General features: G+C 48.0%; 1 protein-coding gene across 5 annotated transcripts in view; it reads left to right on the forward strand.

Annotated features, from left to right (window-relative positions):
* SKAP2 (src kinase associated phosphoprotein 2) overlaps positions 1-18,218 on the forward strand; it is a 191,924-nt gene that overhangs the window by 160,891 nt on the left and 12,815 nt on the right. For 4 of the 5 annotated variants that reach the window (XM_027872417.1, XM_027872416.1, XM_027872419.1 and 1 more), the window contains 2 exons: positions 350-421; positions 6,045-6,157. In XM_027872417.1, the coding sequence (XP_027728218.1) occupies positions 350-421; positions 6,045-6,157 (185 nt within the window). The remainder of the gene's footprint in view (positions 1-349; positions 422-6,044; positions 6,158-18,218) is intronic. The other variant, XM_027872418.1, reaches the window with a different exon arrangement.

An 18,218-nucleotide genomic window follows, 5' to 3' on the forward strand; every position in this document is an offset into this window, starting at 1 on the left:
AAATTCACGTGCAGGATTCTTTCTGCCATAACAAAATATGTAAAAAGAGAGCAAGTTAAGTCGCTCAAAGACTCATCCTGGGGCCTTGTGTGTGGGAGGTGATGAATACATGTCTATTGTGGTTGAATCAAAGTCAATGTCTTGACATTCTTTTATGATAGAAGAAACAACCACATATAGATGGTAGAGCTCTTGTGTTGGGCTTTGTGTTACTGGAACGGATGGGAAGGCTCCAAAGTGGGGTTCTTTGATGAGTGTCTGAGCTTCTGGGGCTTCTGAGCTGGAGTGGGGCTGCGCTGCCTGTCACTGAGGAAGACTTCAATGTCCCCTTCCCTTTGTGTGTTTGCAGAAGATGAAGATGACAGTTCTTACAAGATGGAGGAGCCCAAGCAGATGAATGAAGAGGTCACTCACACTCCAGGTAATTCACTGGGCAGCTGGCTCCCTCCCAGGATGCTTTGATTTGGTATCTCTCTTCAGGTTCTGCTTCTCACTGCGAGAAGGAGAGAGATGCATGACCTCCTCCGGCCCGGTGTCTCAGAGCAGCAGCAGAGCTGCTCAGCCCCTTTTAGGGTATGGATTTGAAGGCCCCCCGTTGCCTCCTCCAGCCCGGTGTCTCAAGACAGCAGCGGGGCTGCTCAGCCCGTTGTAGGGTTTGGATTTGAAGGCCCCCCCCATTGCCTCCTCTGGCCTGGGTATCTCAAGGCAGCAGCAGGGCTGCTTAGCCCCACTTAGGATGCATGAAAACCGCTTGAGAAGGATTTATAAAGTAAGCCAATTTATACAAGGTATTCCTTCCTGAATTACTCTGTAATGACTCAATTAGCTTTCATTTCTGCACAAAGGAGATTTAGTTGCATAAATTAGCTTATCATCATTGAGGAAGTGTCACTGCTAAAGGACAGTTTATAGATACAACATGCAGTCGCTGTCAAACCTATAAGAATGTAATATAGACATCTGTGTATACTTTGTGCTTGAGCAGAACAGACTTCTGCCATTCAGAGGGGAGCGGGGGACAACAAGCTGCCCAGGGGACTGGCGATGTGGACGTCTCTGAAAAGGTCAACTTGACACGGGCTCTGGCAATCGACCCACAGCTCTGTCTTCTTTGATAAAAATCAGATAAACCTAAGACCGCTAATTGATCTGCAGCCGGTTTAAATGTTGGCCGTGCATATCTTCATTGCATATGATTAGCACAGGAGGCGAAGGAATCGGGTCGGAAATGCCACCGTCCGGTGACAGCAGCAGAAACACGGGCTGGGGTATCCATGGCCAGGGGCTGGGACGGACTGGCCTCCTTATCAGCTTCCGCTTGGCACAATGCCGTGGGGCCCTCAGTGCGAAACCAGCTGGCCTGGCTGGACGCAGAGAACAAACCCCGTTCGGGCCCAAGGAGGGGGCAGAGTCATTGAGCCGACTGTCACTTTACACAGGGAGGAAGGGGAGAGTGGCTTCTTATCAGGACTGTACACCTCTCCGCTGGCCACTGTCAGCTGTGGCCAGCTTGGCCCTATCCCAGTGTGGCCTGTAAAGATTCGTAGCCTGGGTCACCTTCCCCTCTGTCCTGTGTCTCATCCATCACTCCCCCGGTACTGTCACAGAAAGGACAAGGAGTGTGTGTTCAGGAAGTTGCTTTCCAGAGCTCTTCCTACTGTGACATATGGAAAGGAAATAGAGGCCTGGTTTCCGGACCGACACAGGAAGGCCAGAGCAGGTTGCTGCAAAAGGTTTGGGTTTGCTTTTCTCAGAAAGGAAGCAAGGACGAAGACATGAGATGTTAGCCCGCTAACCCTGGTAGCATTCAGCCCTTGCTGCCAACCCCCAGGTCTTAAAAGCTTTGGGGCCTGGGCTCCCTTGTCATGTCAGTGCTTGCATTCCTCCGGTAGTGGGTCAGAAAACCCTTGCCAAGAGCCCAGGAGTCTGGCAGTCAGCCCGGTTCCAGATGTGGAAGGTGTGTGCACACAAGAGAGACATTTGCCACAGTTACACATATTCTGGCTCAAGGAAACTTTATTTTTCAAAATCTTTGGAGTAACTTAGCACCTTGTGGCTTTTCAGAGTGCTCAGCCTCTCTCAGAGAAGCTCAGGAAATATAGCTAAGCGTTCATGAAGCAACCCCAGAGCAGGGCACAGATTCTTCTCCATAGTGACTTGAAATTCTTTTCAAGCAACAGCCTTAATGCTTTTACATAGCAGTGACCTTTGATCTCCTCCGGGCTGCCAGATAGGTAACCTGAGAAGTTTGTTTGCCATGCAGGGCAGCGAATTGACAAGGGTATTACCATCTTGCTGAGCATCACATGACGTGAACTTCTAACCTTACCCAAGAATGTTATGTGTTTTCCACACTGAATAATTTTGCTACCAAAAAAAAAAAATTGCAAGACTCCAAAGTTACTTAAACATGAGAAAAGCTGGGCTTTCCCCCACCACCAATGGTACTTGTCTGGTGCCTGCGTGCCCCCGTTTTTGTGGATGTTGGTGTTTCTCTTGGTGATGGGGTCTGACCGTTGCAGGCGATTGGCAGAGGCTGCTTCAGATTTCTGACCTCAGACTCGGAGGGGACCTGGGCACGACCAGGGGTCTGGAGCCTCCGCTGCCTCTGCCTTGGTCCTTCTGTAAACACGATGCTATCATCTTGTACAGCCTGTGGGCGTGTGCTTGGAAACATGAATTCTTTGAAGTTTGTTTCATTCCTGCCGAAGTTGAACGTGTCGATTGTCTGTAGTTCAGGCTGATTCAGAGTTTGAGCATTTAAACTCTCATGCCAATCATGGGACCTTCCTGCTGTCCTGGTCTTCTTAAAGGGAGAGAGGAGAAGGACAGCCCTCCCTCAGTGTTCACCTCCATTTATTTTGTTGCTGTTCGTTCTTACCAGTGTAAGACATGAGGAGGTGTTTCTTTCAATTTTGGAAATATGTCAGTATGTGGAAGTAATAATCCATGCCCAGGATGAAAAGCCCTGAGCAGATTTAATGTCTGTGTGAGTCGTCAGGCTGGGCTCCAGGATTCTTTCTGGTCCATCTATCTTGTATATTTTGAGCACAGTAAACAATACCAACTCCTCTCTGAAAGGGGCTTTGCTTAAGAAATATTGCTTCTGAGGATGTGTCTAGCCTTAATGTAACGTAGGTGTAGAGCAACATTTTTTTCTCTAATAATCAGAGATGCGTAGGGTCCCCAGGGATTAGAATGATTCCTAGGCTTAATTTTTCACGTTCACAGTTCGCATCTAGCACTCACTCACTGCCATCCCAGGAAGATGAAGGTGATGGTGGCTCCACTTTCCCGGGTGTCTTCTCCCTCGTTGTGTCCCCGTCTCCTCTTTATTTGAAGAACTTGGAGGTGTTGGTATTTTAGCGCGTGTTCTGTGCGTGTAACTCTCTCATGTTGGGAATATCTGTGTTTCCATAAAACTCACCTTGCCACCACACTGGCTTCCCAGAGGGGCTGAGAAGCTGGGGGTGGCCGGGAGGACGAGCTCCAGGGCGAGGGCAGGCCCAGTCTCCAGGCAGCTTTTCCAGCAGGGCTGGGCCTCAGCTCAGGGGGCGTGTAGAGAACGAGGCATCTTGCCCATGGTGGGGGTCTGTCTTCCCATCGATGTGCTTGTGTAACTCCCATTAGTCTTAATGGGAGCTTCACCAAGCGCATCCATGGGAAAAGAGACCCTAACGTGATAAGGATTATGTGTTAGAAATCACCGTGGACTTGCCTTTCCAAGCCACCCCTGGTTTTTTGCAAATCCATTCAGGGAAAGGGGAAGCAACTGTGAAAGGAAGAAAAGGCAGCCAGGACATCTGGGAAAGCCCTGGGGAATTCTGTGGCCTGGCCAGAAAAGAACCTTTGCCCTAGTTCTCAGCCAGAGTCTGTGGCTTCAGTGTTCTGGGCTAAAGCTTGGGCAGCATGGAGGGCAGAGGCCTGTGGAAACGCCATTCTTTGTCAACTAATTGAGGGGGCAGAGGGAGGAGAAATGCATGATGGGGCCCTCAGCTAATGGGGAGAGGAGAGGGAAAGGTGTCTAACAGGGCCCTCAGCTAGTTGGGGGAGGGGGGCCATAGGGAAGAGTGGGGAAGATGCATAATGGGGCCCTCAGTGAGTGGGGGGGCAGTGGGAGGAGGGGAGGATGCATAACGGGGCCCTCAGCTAATGGGGGAGTAGGAGACTGACACCAACCAGGTGCAGGGCCCCACCTGAGATCCCTTTAGCCACTGATCTAATGTTCCTGCAATGCTACAACTTTCACGTCACCATTTGTCTAAATCAAGGATGGAGAACCTGTGGCCTCCAGGCCACATGTGGCCCTCTAGTCCTCAAGTGCGGCCCTTTGACCCCCTTCATAAAAGGATTTGCTCCGTAAAACTTGGACTCAGTCAAAATGCCGCACCTGAGGACCTAGAGGCCACAGGTGGCCTCGAGGCCGAAGATTCCCTGCTGGTCTAAACAAATGTTTTTTAAAGAAATCAGCCACTTTGTTGTTAAGTGATTTTTTAAAAACCCACAGTGTTTTGGAGTGATGATGTGACCAGCCCGAGTGCCCTCTAGTGTCCTTCCAGAGAAGGTGCAGGTCAGGGCTGCTGAATAGAGACAATTAGGGTGAGGGGTCTTTTGGGGGCCTGCCTGGGCTCCCAGGCTTTGCCCCTTCCTGCTGCTGCAGCCGGTGACGAGCCCTCAGAAGGTTAATGCAGACATGTCAGGAGCATTTCACTTTTTTTTTCTTCTTGAGAAAGTAATAAAAAGAAACTTTTGGTGGGAGAGCGGTGGGGGATCCAGTGCCCGGGGGGGGGGGGGGCGTTGCTTTTCAGGAGGATGACAGGTCATAGAAGCTGTTCCCCCGAGCTCCTAACCTGAGGCGATCTGCACCATTCGGTTTGGACATTTTGGTTTTTGTTATTGAAGGTTGCACTGATTTCATATCATCTTAACCCTTTGTTCAAACATTCCAAACCTGATGTGATAGACTCCTGGCCTAATGACACGCTGATGCCCCTGGCTGTCCAGGGCAGTGCCACACCACTCAGGTGACAGTCCAGATCCAGCCTCTGTCCCTCCCTTCAGCCTCTCACGTTACAGGATGACATCCCTGTGAGGACGGCTGTCGGCATGTCCACGTTCTGTCCGGCTCCTGGACGTGTGGGCAGCTCCCTAGTAGGACTTTGTTCTCTTTGAGCTAACTTGTCAAAGCTCAGTGATCATGGAATTAAAAACTGGAAGACATTTTCAGCATAACAGAGGTCCCGTTGCCTTTAACTCTGCCCTGTGGGTTTCAAGAGATGTCCATGGCACCGTGGGCATCTGACAAAGCATTTATCACTCTGTTATTGTGGTATTACAGAGCAAAGAGTGAGAAATAATCAATCAGCTAATGGTCTGTATGGCAGTTTGAACACACCACATCCATTGTGCTTAGGCCGCTAGAAGGAAGAGTTTGGCACGCCGGTGTGTCCCGCGTGTTTATTCAGAGCTGAACCTCCTGAGCTGAAGCGGATGAAAATGCAGGCCGAAAGACGCGACTTCACCTTTGGCACTTCCAAAGTCGCCGTGCTATTTCAGCAAGTGCAGTGAGAAGCCGAATATCTGGGGAGGGAGCTGGGGCTTCTTCCTTAGTCCTCCTGTACCAGGCCATCGAGTGTGACTTGGATTTATTTTTTATCAGATGGTTATTTCATGTATTATCGTTAGTCCCTTCTCGTGGATATCGCTCATTCCATGGCACGGCATGTTTGTCTTCTGAGTCAGACACAGACAAACCCGGCTTGTTGCATAAAATGTCATGGAGGCGAGTGTTAGAGGCTGGTTTCTGTTTGGGCTTCACGTCTTAAATAGAGATGAAAAAAAAACAAGTAGAATTTAGATGCTGAAAAATAATGTCATGTGAGCAGAATTCTTTCATGTAAAATCTTTGAATTGGGTCAAGATTCTTGTCTTTTGAAAAAATGTTAGTGGTTTGCATTTGGAGCATTCATTGCTAATTGGTTAATAAAAAATGAGGTCTTGTTACATGAGAGATGTAACTCATGTTTCCTCTTCCTTCTTTCCAGCAGATAAAAGCACTGATTATGCTAATTTTTACCAAGGTCTATGGGACTGCACAGGGGCTGTTCCTGACGAGTTGTCATTTAAACGTGGCGACGTTATCTACATTCTCAGCAAGGTAGGCAACTAAAATTGATGACTGGAAAGTGGGGGGAGAGAAATCCAGCTTTAAATGTTTGGTTATACAATATGGGAAAAAGTATACCCACTGGCATTCTCCGAGGTCCTTGTTAACAATTAGAAGTTCACAATAATTAATTATTTTGTCAAGTGAAATATAATCAAATTTTAAACACAATCAGATAACAGGATCCAACTTAAAAGTATGTTTACCCATCAGTCTGGATCTTGGCGAACATCCATTAAGTGACTTATCCAGAAACAATGTACTTAGGTGAAAGTTCTCATTGTAAAGTATTCTGTTATTTCTTATGTTTTTATTTCCTCTTCCCTTTTTATTCTTCTATGTGTATTCTGATTTGGTATGCCATTCACTCCTGGAAGTACTGTTTATAGAACAAATTTTTCATCTTTGGGTAAACACAACGAATGTTCCAGCCATTTAAAGTTAATGTTGTTTTTTTTTTTTAATTCCAGCAGATCTGGAGATTTTTTAGTTGTATGACTTGTGTAGTTGCGGATACACACACGTAGACATACATGCATACATGTCCATACGTGGCAACATACATACAGTAATGGCTCTGTGCTCATACGTCATACCAAACTTTCTTTCTTCAGGCTTCTTAAGCTATGGGGCTATTAGAAGCATTCTGGTCTTAAACATACCATGTCTTGACTGTGTCTCGGCTTAAAGTCCCGAGTCTGGCACTGATTAACTCTCTAACCTTGGGTTGGATACATCCCCGTGTCCCAATTTCTCCATCTGTAATACAGAGATAATATCTTCCTCTCTCTACTTTATAGGGATGCTGTAGAAATAAATGTGATGATATATATGAAAACACTTCAAGCTCTTAGCAGAGAAAGTGTTCTATCAATCATAAAGCAAAGGTTTAGGGGCGGTTTTGTGCTCATAGAAGCTGTTTGAAAACCAGCAAGACTTTTGGGACACAGCCCATCTGACGCACCAGTTCAGTTTCATTCACAACCATTTACTAAGCATCTGAGGCTCTGGGGTGATACAGTCCAGGCCCTGTCCTCAGGGAGATTCCTGTCTAACCTCTGTCATCCTCCTGGCCTCTCCCAAAGGTGTATAAGCATTGCAGCTGTAGGATTCAGCCTAGAGTGAAGAATTTATATTTAACCAGGTCAGCAGCTCATTCACACGGCTCCTTTGGATGGAAGTTTAGCTGCCAAATTCAATTCCTTTCAAGGACATTTCTTAGGACTCTTGAAAAATGACCTCACGACATCTTAGCTTACAGAAGATCCTCGAGCTGGAAGGGTAACAACTGGGGCCCAGAGAGTTGAAGGGACCGACTCGAGGGCACCCATCTGGTAACTGGGAGAAGAGGAGGGAATGAGGGTTTATTAAGCACCTACTATGTGTCGGCATTGTGCTAAACATGACACCCATTTTTTCATTTGATCCTCACCTCTGCCTTGGGAGATGGAGGCAAGTGAAGTGGACAGAGAGATTCAGTGACTTGCCTAGGGTCACACAGCTAGAAAGTGTCTGAGACTGAATTTGAACTCCAGTCTTCCTGACTCCAGGCCCAGTGCTCTGTGCACTATGGCGCCACCTAGCGGCCACCTAGTTAGTAAGGGTTAGGCCAGAATTTGAACTCTATTTTCCATAACTACATAATCATACGATTTTAAGATTGAAAGCCAGAAAACCAGAAAGGCTCTGAGGTTCCCAAAACTAGAACGGGAATGTACTTCAGAGGTCATCTCATCCAACTTCCTCATTTTACAGATGAGAAAACTGAGGTCCAAGGAGATTCCCAAGGTCACACAGTTGTAAGCCTCCAAGGTGGGATTGGAACCCAGGTCCTCTGATTCCAGAACTGGAGCTTTCCCCCTGTACCACACTGCCTTGAGTCCAATCCTTTGACACTGCATGTGAGGAACTCAAGGTCAGAGAAAGAAATGGGCTTGGCCAAGGTCACCCAACTAGCTAGCAAGGGGCAGGCAGAAAGGCAGTGATCCACTCTGGCCCTCAGACTCTAGACCCAGTGCTTTCTGCACCACTGGGGAGAGAGAGAGACTGGGGCAGGACGTGAGGTTTCACGCACAGTGGAGGGGACTCCTGGCTAAAGAACCTCCCATGAGCGACGCGGGCTGGTGCCTCCTCTTATCTCAGCCTCATGGAGTGGCCTGGGCCATCGAGAAGGGAAAGGACAACCCCGGGGCGGCCCCACCAGCATGTCTCAAACCCCTTCCGCCTCCACGGCCTGCTCTCTCTCTGGCCACCACATAAATCACAGCTGCCAGTGAAAATCATTGCCAATTAAAAGCACATGGACATAAGGGACATTTTCCCCCTGTTTTTAAAATCGGACTGATTTCTTTTTCATTGCTTTTTTAAATGATACATGAGACTGTTGAAATCCTGTGAGCTTGTGCTGTGTGGGGAAAATCTTGCCCCGTACAAGGATCATGTAGATAAGAGCCTGGGCATTTCATTATCAGTCAGGTGTCCCACAGACGAGCTCTGGGTAGTGCCCTCGGCTAACAAGATCACTTGTAGGCTGGTAATGTCATTATACTCCTATCTCAGTTCCATAATTGAAATTAAGCTCTGAAGATTGCTTTGTATTAACACAGAACTGTCATTAAAGCGTAATTATGGAGGTGTGGCATTCCTGTCGTCTTCTGGAGGGGAGGCGGTTTCTGCCCTCCCCAGAGGAGTCGGAAAGGTCTAGTCCGAGGGATGAAGCCACTTCTGCAGCTGGGGCTGGCCGCTTCTTAGAGGGCAAGGTGGCAAATGGCAGAGGTACACTGGCCAGGCATCTCTTCCCTCTCAGCCTGCCTCAGTTCTGTGGCCCCCATCCTTCTGACTCCTTATGGGGGTCTTTGGGAACGTAGGCCCCCCCAAGACTTTGTAGAATCAAGAGGGCATGAAGCGAGCTGCCCCCCGATTAGTTTAAAAGATTATTTAGTCTTCACTTTGATGTGACAGAAGACTTCTGACAAATGGAATGATCCAAAGTGGGAAGAGGCAGCCTCAGGGGTGGGGCAGAGTCTCAGGGCCTCACTTCCCACCTGAGTCCTCCCCACTCCTGGCTGTGGGCAGCCTCAGCCAAGCCCCTCAGTCTCTCTCCTCATCTGTAAAATGAAGAAGGTTGGTGTAATGACCTCTGAGATACTCATGGCTCTGTGTCTGTGCTGCTGGTGTGTTTCCAGCAGAGGCTGAATGAAGTCTGGTTGTAGATGCTGCTGGAGAGCACATTCCTGGCTGGGTACCGTCAGACGGGAACACAGCAGAGGTGCCCCTCTCTGCCAGCTCAGAGCGTCCAGAATTCTCACAGGGAGCTGAAGAGGAGGGTGAGATAGGGGAAGGGAAGTGAGGCATTGAGCAGGGGGCCCCTGGACCAGCGTTGGCCAGGATGAAGGCACAGGATGCTAGGGTCTCAGGTGAGTCAGGGATGCAAGGAGACAAGAACAGGGCCGAGGGTGATAGCGCAGACGCACTCTGGCTGCTCGTCCCCCCTCCTCTCTGACACCCATCTCCTGACAGTGGCCCTGACGACATCTGCACTGTTGTCTTTGGAAAGGACCTGACAGTCTTCACCCCAAGATGGGTAAACACAGGCTGCTGAGATGGTACCACTAGTTTATTTAGCATATCAACATAACGATAGAAATTTGGGGAACTTGGTAAGGAAGTCGTGTAGCCTGAGGATTTTTATTACCTAAAAGGAAATGACCTCGTGTGACCTCAGGGTCCATCCCAGCTCTGCCCTTATCTGGGTGACGTTAGGCCAGAGGGTTGGACTAAGAATGACCTCTGAGGTCCCTTCCTGCTGGGACCTTTTGTGATGCCCCAATACTGTTCATACAAGAAAAAAAGCGCCCATTCAGAATTCAAATTTATTTAGCTTCAAGGTTCATCTGGTGGCCTATGGGGACACTTTTTAAAATACCACTAGCTGGTTATTTGCTGACCTCTGATTCTCACCTTTTTTAGACTTTGTGCTGGTGTGAAATTTCGCCTTTACCATTTTCACACCATCTAGTGGCACCAGGTGAGCAGTGCAGGTAATTGTCGTACTGGACGTATCCAAAATGGTGCCATAAAATCAAAGACAGTTTGGCTAAGCGATCGATATTGCTTTCCTTATTCTACATCAACCAAGAATTGGTGACAGCCCTAAAAAAGCTTAATGATGATACTGAGTTTAACATGTTTCCTTCAGCAAGAATGAATGCCTCACTAACGGTCTGACAAAGTGTTTGTATGGCCTCAAAAAACTCTCTGCAGAATTTCAATGCCGTGACCTTTTATGATCAAATTAATTCAGTTAAACAATGTTTTGAATAAAGTAGATTTTTGTTTATACAGTGGTGTATAATTCAAAATATTAAATGAACTCTGTCTGATTTTATGGACCCACTAGAATATCTTCTTGGTCTCTGACACTAGTCCTTTTCTTTTAAAGTAGCACATTAGTTTTAATAAAAATCACATTCCTTGAGGATAGAAGAATACTCAGCTGGTAGGATAGTCAGAAGGAATCATTCATTTCAGTTGAGAACATTCTGCATTTATGAATGTAAGTGGAGAAGGCCTTCCTTTGGCTTTGACATTAAAGATTGAGTTGAGTTTTGATCTTTGTTCTTTTTTAAATTGAGTGGCTTTTATTTCTTGCGAAAGACTCTTAGAAGGTGGTAACCACACAGCACGGTTGACTTGGGAGCTGGAGGTCCACATGGTTTGACATGCATGAGGCTCTATTGACTAATAGCCACATTTGATGCTGAAGTCAACATTGAGTGTTGTATTATTGTGAAACAGAACAGTCAGGAGAGCTGGCGCCCTCCGCCTCCTCTTTCTCACACTTCCTAATTAGCAGCTGTCAGGGGACTCCTGGCTCAACTCATTCCCTTCTTCAAAGTGTCTGTGGCATTTTCAGAATTTTAACCTTTGCACTTTACCAATAATCAATCCAAGGGCCGTTCGCCTTACAAGGAGAACCTATAACTTGGGCATTTTAGACTTTCTCCACTGGGCCTCTTAAGTGAACTGAAGGGGTTGGGCCAAGAGCTCTTTGGTAGTAGTTAGGGACACTCAAGTTTTGCGTAAATCAGAAATGTTTTGCCTTCTGTCTTCCACACAGTAAAATATTTTCACTAACACTTGAATTTAATTTTTTTTCTTTTTTGAGGATTTTTTTTTTTACACAATTCAGCACACTCCCAAGTGTAATCAGCACAGAGTTTGTATGTGTTTTCAATGAAGGCCGAATCACCACAAAGTGAGTTGTAACTCCAAAATGATAGGTCGGATTTTCGTGTCTTTGACAGGACAGACAGCCAACGCCTTTCGAGAGCAAGGAACCTTTTCATTGATTTTCAGGAATTGAGCACTAGAAGCCAAAACTCAGTTTAAACTTCTTTGCCCGACTTGACTCTTTTTGCGCTTCGAGCTTAAACCAGGAGAATAACATATTCATGAGTCTGGATTGTGCGAAATGTCGTCATTTCAGTAGCAGCATCTAAGGGGAATTATTTGGCCTGAAGTTCAGTTTGGTTCAACAAGCATTTACTATTCACCTACTGTGCGCACTAGGAATTAAAACTACCAAGTAGTCTCTGCTGTCAGGGAAATTATGGGGTGAGAAAAGATACAGAAAAGTAGATGCAAAGTCTCCGTGCAGTCCTTCTTAGAGGGGGCAAGGACCCCTCCCAGCCTGAGGGAATCAACCACCCTAGGAGGCATGAGCACAGCCTTCAAGGGAGTGGGAGATTTCAGGCATCTGCACTCGTCCAGTCACACGCTCCCTTGCCTTATCTTTCCATATGAAATCATCAGAAACGTGCCACCCGCGTTCTCACCCTTCATACATGATTTACGGAAGAGTTGGCTTCTGCACGAAGGGCGGTTCGTTGGTCCCCATAGTAGGAGGAGAGGAAGAGAATGAGGGGGAGAAAATCCTGAAGCAGGTGCTCCGCTGGTACAGCCTGGGGCAGAGGGGGCCTGGGAGTTCAAGCTTTTAAGAGTGAGGGAAGAGTGGGATGGGCAAAGCCCTGGCCTCAGGGCGCAAAGCAGAGTAAGGACTCTTGCCTCTATTAGCTAAGGTTTAAATAACGTGGTTGCCTTTTTCTACCGGTTGGTTCATTGCACTCATCCCTGAACATTTGATTCACGTTGTGAGAATAGAAAGGCTGAGTTGCCTTTTGTTTTGTTTTGTTTTGTTTAAAATACACAAAAAATTTGATGGCGGTCCATTAATGTAGCATATTACAGAGCGAGCTTTGGCTCTCCTAACTTTGTATCTGTCATCATCTAACCCTTTCTGGGCCCCAAATTGGATGACCGGTTTTGAAAGGTTACATAGGATGGCTCCATTTACAGCATATGGACCTCATCTGTTGACAGGGAACCTATTTATTTTAACCAAGGACAATCTATTTCCCCATCGTTCATTCTACCTTGTTGTTGGGGGAGGGGTGGATATTTCCACCTGTCAATGTCCACTGCCTTTACGTTTCTTTGCACCCCAGGGACGCACCCACAATCCTGAGCTGACCTGGCGACGGGCCCGAATGCACAGGGGCAATGGCTTTGCAGTGGGGGGGCATGCTTCCACCCCCCATGCTATTCAGTAAGGCAGGCAGCCCCAGACAATCGATGGGAAATCCACACTGGTGGATTCATGAGTGTTGTGGAAGCCCAGGTCCTGCTGAGGGCAGGACAGTGCGCTAAGGATGTTAGTCCACACCAAGCATTTGTTCAGTTTCTTTTGTGTGCTGGGCACAGGCATGAAAGGCCGAGTTCTGCCTTTTGTTCGAATGGAAGGGGAGCTCAGCCCAAGTGAAGGGGCTGCCAAGCTGGTGTGACGTGCCTGGGGCACCAGGAGAGCCCTTCCCTCCCGCACAAGGCACTGCCTGGACCGAGTCTGGAAAGAAACCAGACATTCTGTGCCAGGGGGCAGAGGGGAGGAGCGAGGTTCCAGGCTCAGGGGACAGAGAGTCACTGGGAGGGAGGCGGGGGGCTGTGTGAGGACCATCGTCCATATGGAGAGAGGTCGTGTGTAACTCTGGAAAGGGGTCTTAGAAGAAGGCTTTGAAGAGCTTTAAATGCCCAACAGAGGAATTTCTGTTTGACACTAGAGTTAATATTGAGGCGTGGGATGTGGTCACTTTGGCACCTGTGTGGACGGTAGATTGGAGGAGAAAGGATGTTTGGCAACTATACCCACCATTCCAAGTATATTGTCATGCATAGGCGTGTGTGGTCTATAGAGCTGACCGTGTAAGCTCAATGAGGTGTAGCACGAGCCTTTATCTAGCTTTTGTTAAGCACAGTGCCCTGTACACAGCAGGCACTCCATCTATGCACATCTGGTCATTCAAAAGGCCTCCGTTCAAATCTCCTTCCAGGCCTCATCTTTGCTAGCTCCCACAGAGCTGGAAAGGTCTTGGGCTCTGACCAGAAGCTCAGCCATGGTGGCTTGTGCAGGGAGAGGTTGGGGCTCATCTTGGGGGTCCAGGAGAATGGAAGGAGCCCCAGAGCCCCCCAAACCGTGGCTCTCAGGATCTTCTCACACCCCGCCACGAATGCTGGGCCTGAGGTGAAATAACTCTTTAGAGACACACTAGCACAGACGTCACGGACACTGGTTGACTGGTTCAGTCACTTAGTCATGATGCCCACGGAGGCTCTTAATATCTTCTGACTTCTTTTACTCTTCCTTTAGATCAGTTAATGGAACATTTTAGGAGGGGCAGTTGCACCTTTGGCCTTTGCCCAGCCCACCTGACTAGCCCCCGGGGTGGGTGGCCTGGCTGATCGTGAGCAGCTATAAAATGCTGCCTTTATCACACCCTTGCCCATTCCCCCCTCCCCCCGATCCAAAGGGTTTGGGTTCTCCCTGGAGGAGCCCTCTCAGCAGAAGGAGCCTGGCCAAGGAGCAGAGGGGAGGACGGGGCAGTAACAGTGGGGTGGGCAGGCGGGCCGGCTCACCCAGCAGCGGAGTGTGGCGGAAGATGGGGCTCCTTGGGAAGGCATTGCCCTGACGAGACTGACTAGAGCCAGGCCCCATGGACAGGAAGAGGGACCGAGACTGAAAGAAAAACCAGGCCAAGAATGGGGAGTCTAAAAGTCCCGAGCAGAGCCGGCCTTGCTTCTGTTCTCTAGGGGAGGGAGAAAGGGTGAGAAACATGGTGGCCAGGGGAAGGGCGAAGGCTCTTATTCTCCCCTCTTTTCCCCCACGTCAGGAGAGCAGGATGAAGCTGGAGAATGACCATCCAGTTGGGCTACACCTGGAGTGTAGAGGAGGGAGGGATGGAGGCTAGAGCCAGATATGGGGATCCAGAAATGCCAGGCTGAGAAATGACCCAAGTGAGAGCACCTGAAGAGGGGGGAGCAGAAGAGTGGTGTGAGCCAGGAAGGTTCTAGGAAGAGGGACCGGACACAGAGCAGTTAGGAGCCGCTGCAGTGGTGAAGGTAAGAAGTGATGAGCTCCTAACCCAGGGCTGGGGGCCTGGCCTGTGAGCCTCAGAAGTGGGGAGGAGAGATGCCATGGAGTGAGGAGGAGACGAGTCAAAAGATGATGGGGCCACCAGCAGAAATTGGGAACCCAAAAGGAGGAGCAGCTGGGTTCAGTTTAGGGCACGTGGAGATTGCAGGGCCACAGGCTGGTGGAGATGTGGCGATCAGGCCAGAGATGGGGCTTGGAGAGACACGCAAGGGGAGGAGAGAGGACGGAGGTGGGAAGGGGTACGTGTGTGTGGTGTGCTTGTGCGCATGTGTGTGTACGTGCATGGGGGGGCAGAGAAGGAGGGACCAGGGACAGGGATGAGGAGGGGTCACCTCACAAGGGAGACAGAGAGCAGGAAGAGAGTCGTGGGGGGCTCAAGGCCACCGGAGGGGAACAGGATGAGCAGAGACCCAAGGAGTGAAATAATCATGGCTGCTGCCCAAGGACATGCATGGTTATGTGCCCTGAGAGCGTGAAGAGCGTCATTGACATACCTATTTTTAAAATCTAAATATGCTTAATCTCTCCCTGCCTGTCTTAAAGAATGGTGAACAGACCCTTCCCACAGCCTTTGATCCTTCTGGTGAGATAGACGTTTTCATCCTACTTTCTCTCTTTTCTTTGCCTTAAGGACTTGTAAAGTCGCCCTGCTTCTGTTGACGTCCCTTGGTCCTTTCTGGTGCCTGTAAATATCGCTCCTTCTATTCAGGGTTACCATGTGGCAGGCGCCATGTGAAGCCTCTGCATACAGAGACAAAAGTGACAGTGCCTGCCCTCAGAGAGCTTACATTCCCTTGTGGAAAACAACCCTCCCACATAAAAGTCCATGCAGAGTCGTTTCCATGGAGTAGGAATCACAAAATCCTGCTTCTAGGGAGAGGCTTAACTCCCCTTCCTCAGTGTTTCTGCTTGCTAAGGCCGGCATACCGGGCCCATCTGGAGAGTGCCCGTCCGATATCTGTTTCCATGGTCCGAGGAGAGGCTGGTCCTCAGGAAGCCGATTAGCAGGTGGTGAATTAGGCTGAGGCCTAGAGCAGCTCCTGATGATGACCGGCTAAGGCCGAGAGGATCTGCAGCCCAGTACTGCCCAGTGACTAAACACTGACTCTTGGATGCAGCAGATTGGGGGTCCAAAGGGCCTGGATTCAAATCCTGGTTCTGTTACTACCTGTGTGAGTCAGTCTCCTGGAGCCTCTCTTTCCTCCCCACTAAAAGGAGAGGGCTGAATTAGAAAAGCGGCTTCTGAACCTGATAACTGCATTTCAATAGAATCGGTTTCCTTCACAATCCCAAGTATTTTATTTATTTAAAAACAGACTGAGAAGGAAATCCATAGGCTTTGCCGTCAGTGATGGAAAGCAAGGTGCCAATGCCCTCTCTTCCGTCTGCAGGTCAGTGATGTATGATAGGGGGAATCTCATTCAGAAGGCATTTCTGAGGATTTCAGTGCCTCAAGGTCGTCAGTATGCATGCATGTACACGTGCACACCTACACATAAATGTAGACATATGCACATGCGTGCCTACATGCACATATACACACACATAGAGAGATATAGACACTAACACATACATATACACATGCATATATATGCACATGCAATGCACATACATACACACCTATACGTACATGTAAACACATATACATACACACATGTATTTCACTTCAATTGTGTCCAACTCTTCATGACCCTATTTGGGGTTTTCTTGGCAAAGATACTGGAGTGGTTTTTCTTCCTTCTAGAAGCCATTTCCTTCTCTAGCTCATTTTGCAGGTGAGGATACTGAGGCAAACAGAGTTAAGTGACTTGCCCAGGGTCATACAGCTATTTGAGCTCATGAAAATGAGTCTTCTTGACTTCAGACCCAATGCTGTATCCACTGTGCCACCTCGCTGTATATGTGTGTATACACACATGTATATATACACATACATATGTACACATTTGTATGTGTGTATATACGTATGTAGGCACCGAAAAGTACAAGAGTTTAAGTTAAATAATCCCATGATATATCATTACTCCCCCACCCCCCACTCCCAAAATTAAATCTGGTTGCCGGGACTAGCCTAGCTGTGGAATGTTCACAGATCTCTATCTTATACTTGGGGAAACTGAGACTCAGAGAGGAGAAAGTCATACAGCTGGTGAGTGTCTTAGGTGGAATTGGAATCCAGGTCCACATGATTCCACTCCCCCAGGCTGCCTCCAACAAAGGTGTGCCCCTGTAGCCACACTGCTCCGTGGCTTACTCAGTTCCTTCTGCTTGCATTTCCCTTTTCTTATCAAAATAGGAGACAGAAGATTTCCACTCCACTGTTCCCATGCCAATGAACCTACAAAACTTGACTTCCCTGGTTGCTGCAGTTCCAAAGAAATAGACTTTGCTGTGGGCAAAGCGTCAGGCTGATTGCCAGAAGTCGAAGGGCAGCCGCCTCTCGGCCCCCTCCCCTCAGACCTGCACGTTTCCCATTTTGCTTTTTTTTTCCCGGCTGCACAAAGGAACAGCTGGCAGGAACCCTGCCGAGTTTTGATGTTGGGTTTTTTTTAATAGCTGCACATTGGAGAAACAAGGAAGTGGTTCTGTTGAGTAGCTCTGAGGCAAATATTTAAAGATTTTGAAGAGGTATCCAATTCAAACGGCGCGTGCTCTCTGTTTGGGAAAAACTCGGCTCTAGGCCCCAGTTTTTTTCCTTTGGTGACTAAAAAGCTCTGTGAATTGATAACTTATAAGCTGACGAATAATGTTAAAATCAAATGGTTCCTAATTAACAAATAACTGACGTCTGGAGATAAGATCGCCTCGGCTTTGCCAAAGGGCTCGTGTGTGTTTGGGAAACAGACTTCACTCATCACCCCATTCTGGTCTCCTAACCTGTCCCACACCTGTTGCTTTCAAGCAGTGAGAACCACTCCTGGAAGAGTAGGGGCCTCCTCCCCCAAAGCCTTATTAATGCTGAGACTTGGGATAAGAAGGAAACTTTTGAGCAGATGGTTTCTGGAAAGTAGACGATAACCCAGGAGGAATGTCCTCAGTCTGAAAAGGCCTGGAGTCGCTGATGCGGCTCCACTTAGGTGTAAAATAATATGCCACCAGCAGAGACGGCTTAGTTAATGAGTAAACATCTCCTGACTCCTTGACCAAAGTCTTTAGTTTGCCCAAACTAGCTTTTCCTCTTTTGCATAAACATTCTCAAAATGACACAGTCACTTTGTTTGGCAGTTTTAATAAATATTAATTGGACCTTGTGCTTTGACCATTAAACAAAACAGAGGTTCAAAATAATTTACTAGTCTGAAAACTGAAAAGAGAGTATCCAGGGGATGAAGGGAGGAGAGGAAGCCTTCACTCTACAGCACAATTGGGCACTTTTTCTTAATTTTTCATCTATTTTTGGCTTTTACTACCATATTGCTTTCTGCCTGGAAGCCATTCATTTTGCAGATATTGAGTTTCTTTGGAGTGTTATTCTCATACGGTGAGCATCCTCACACCTCTGGACCTTGATCGCGTTCCCACAGAGGAGAAAGAAGCTTTGTGCTAGTAATTACCTAACATTGTCAG

Source organism: Vombatus ursinus, unplaced genomic scaffold, assembly GCF_900497805.2.
Source record: "Vombatus ursinus unplaced genomic scaffold, bare-nosed wombat genome assembly UNPS02014799.1, whole genome shotgun sequence".
NCBI lineage: Eukaryota > Metazoa > Chordata > Mammalia > Diprotodontia > Vombatidae > Vombatus > Vombatus ursinus.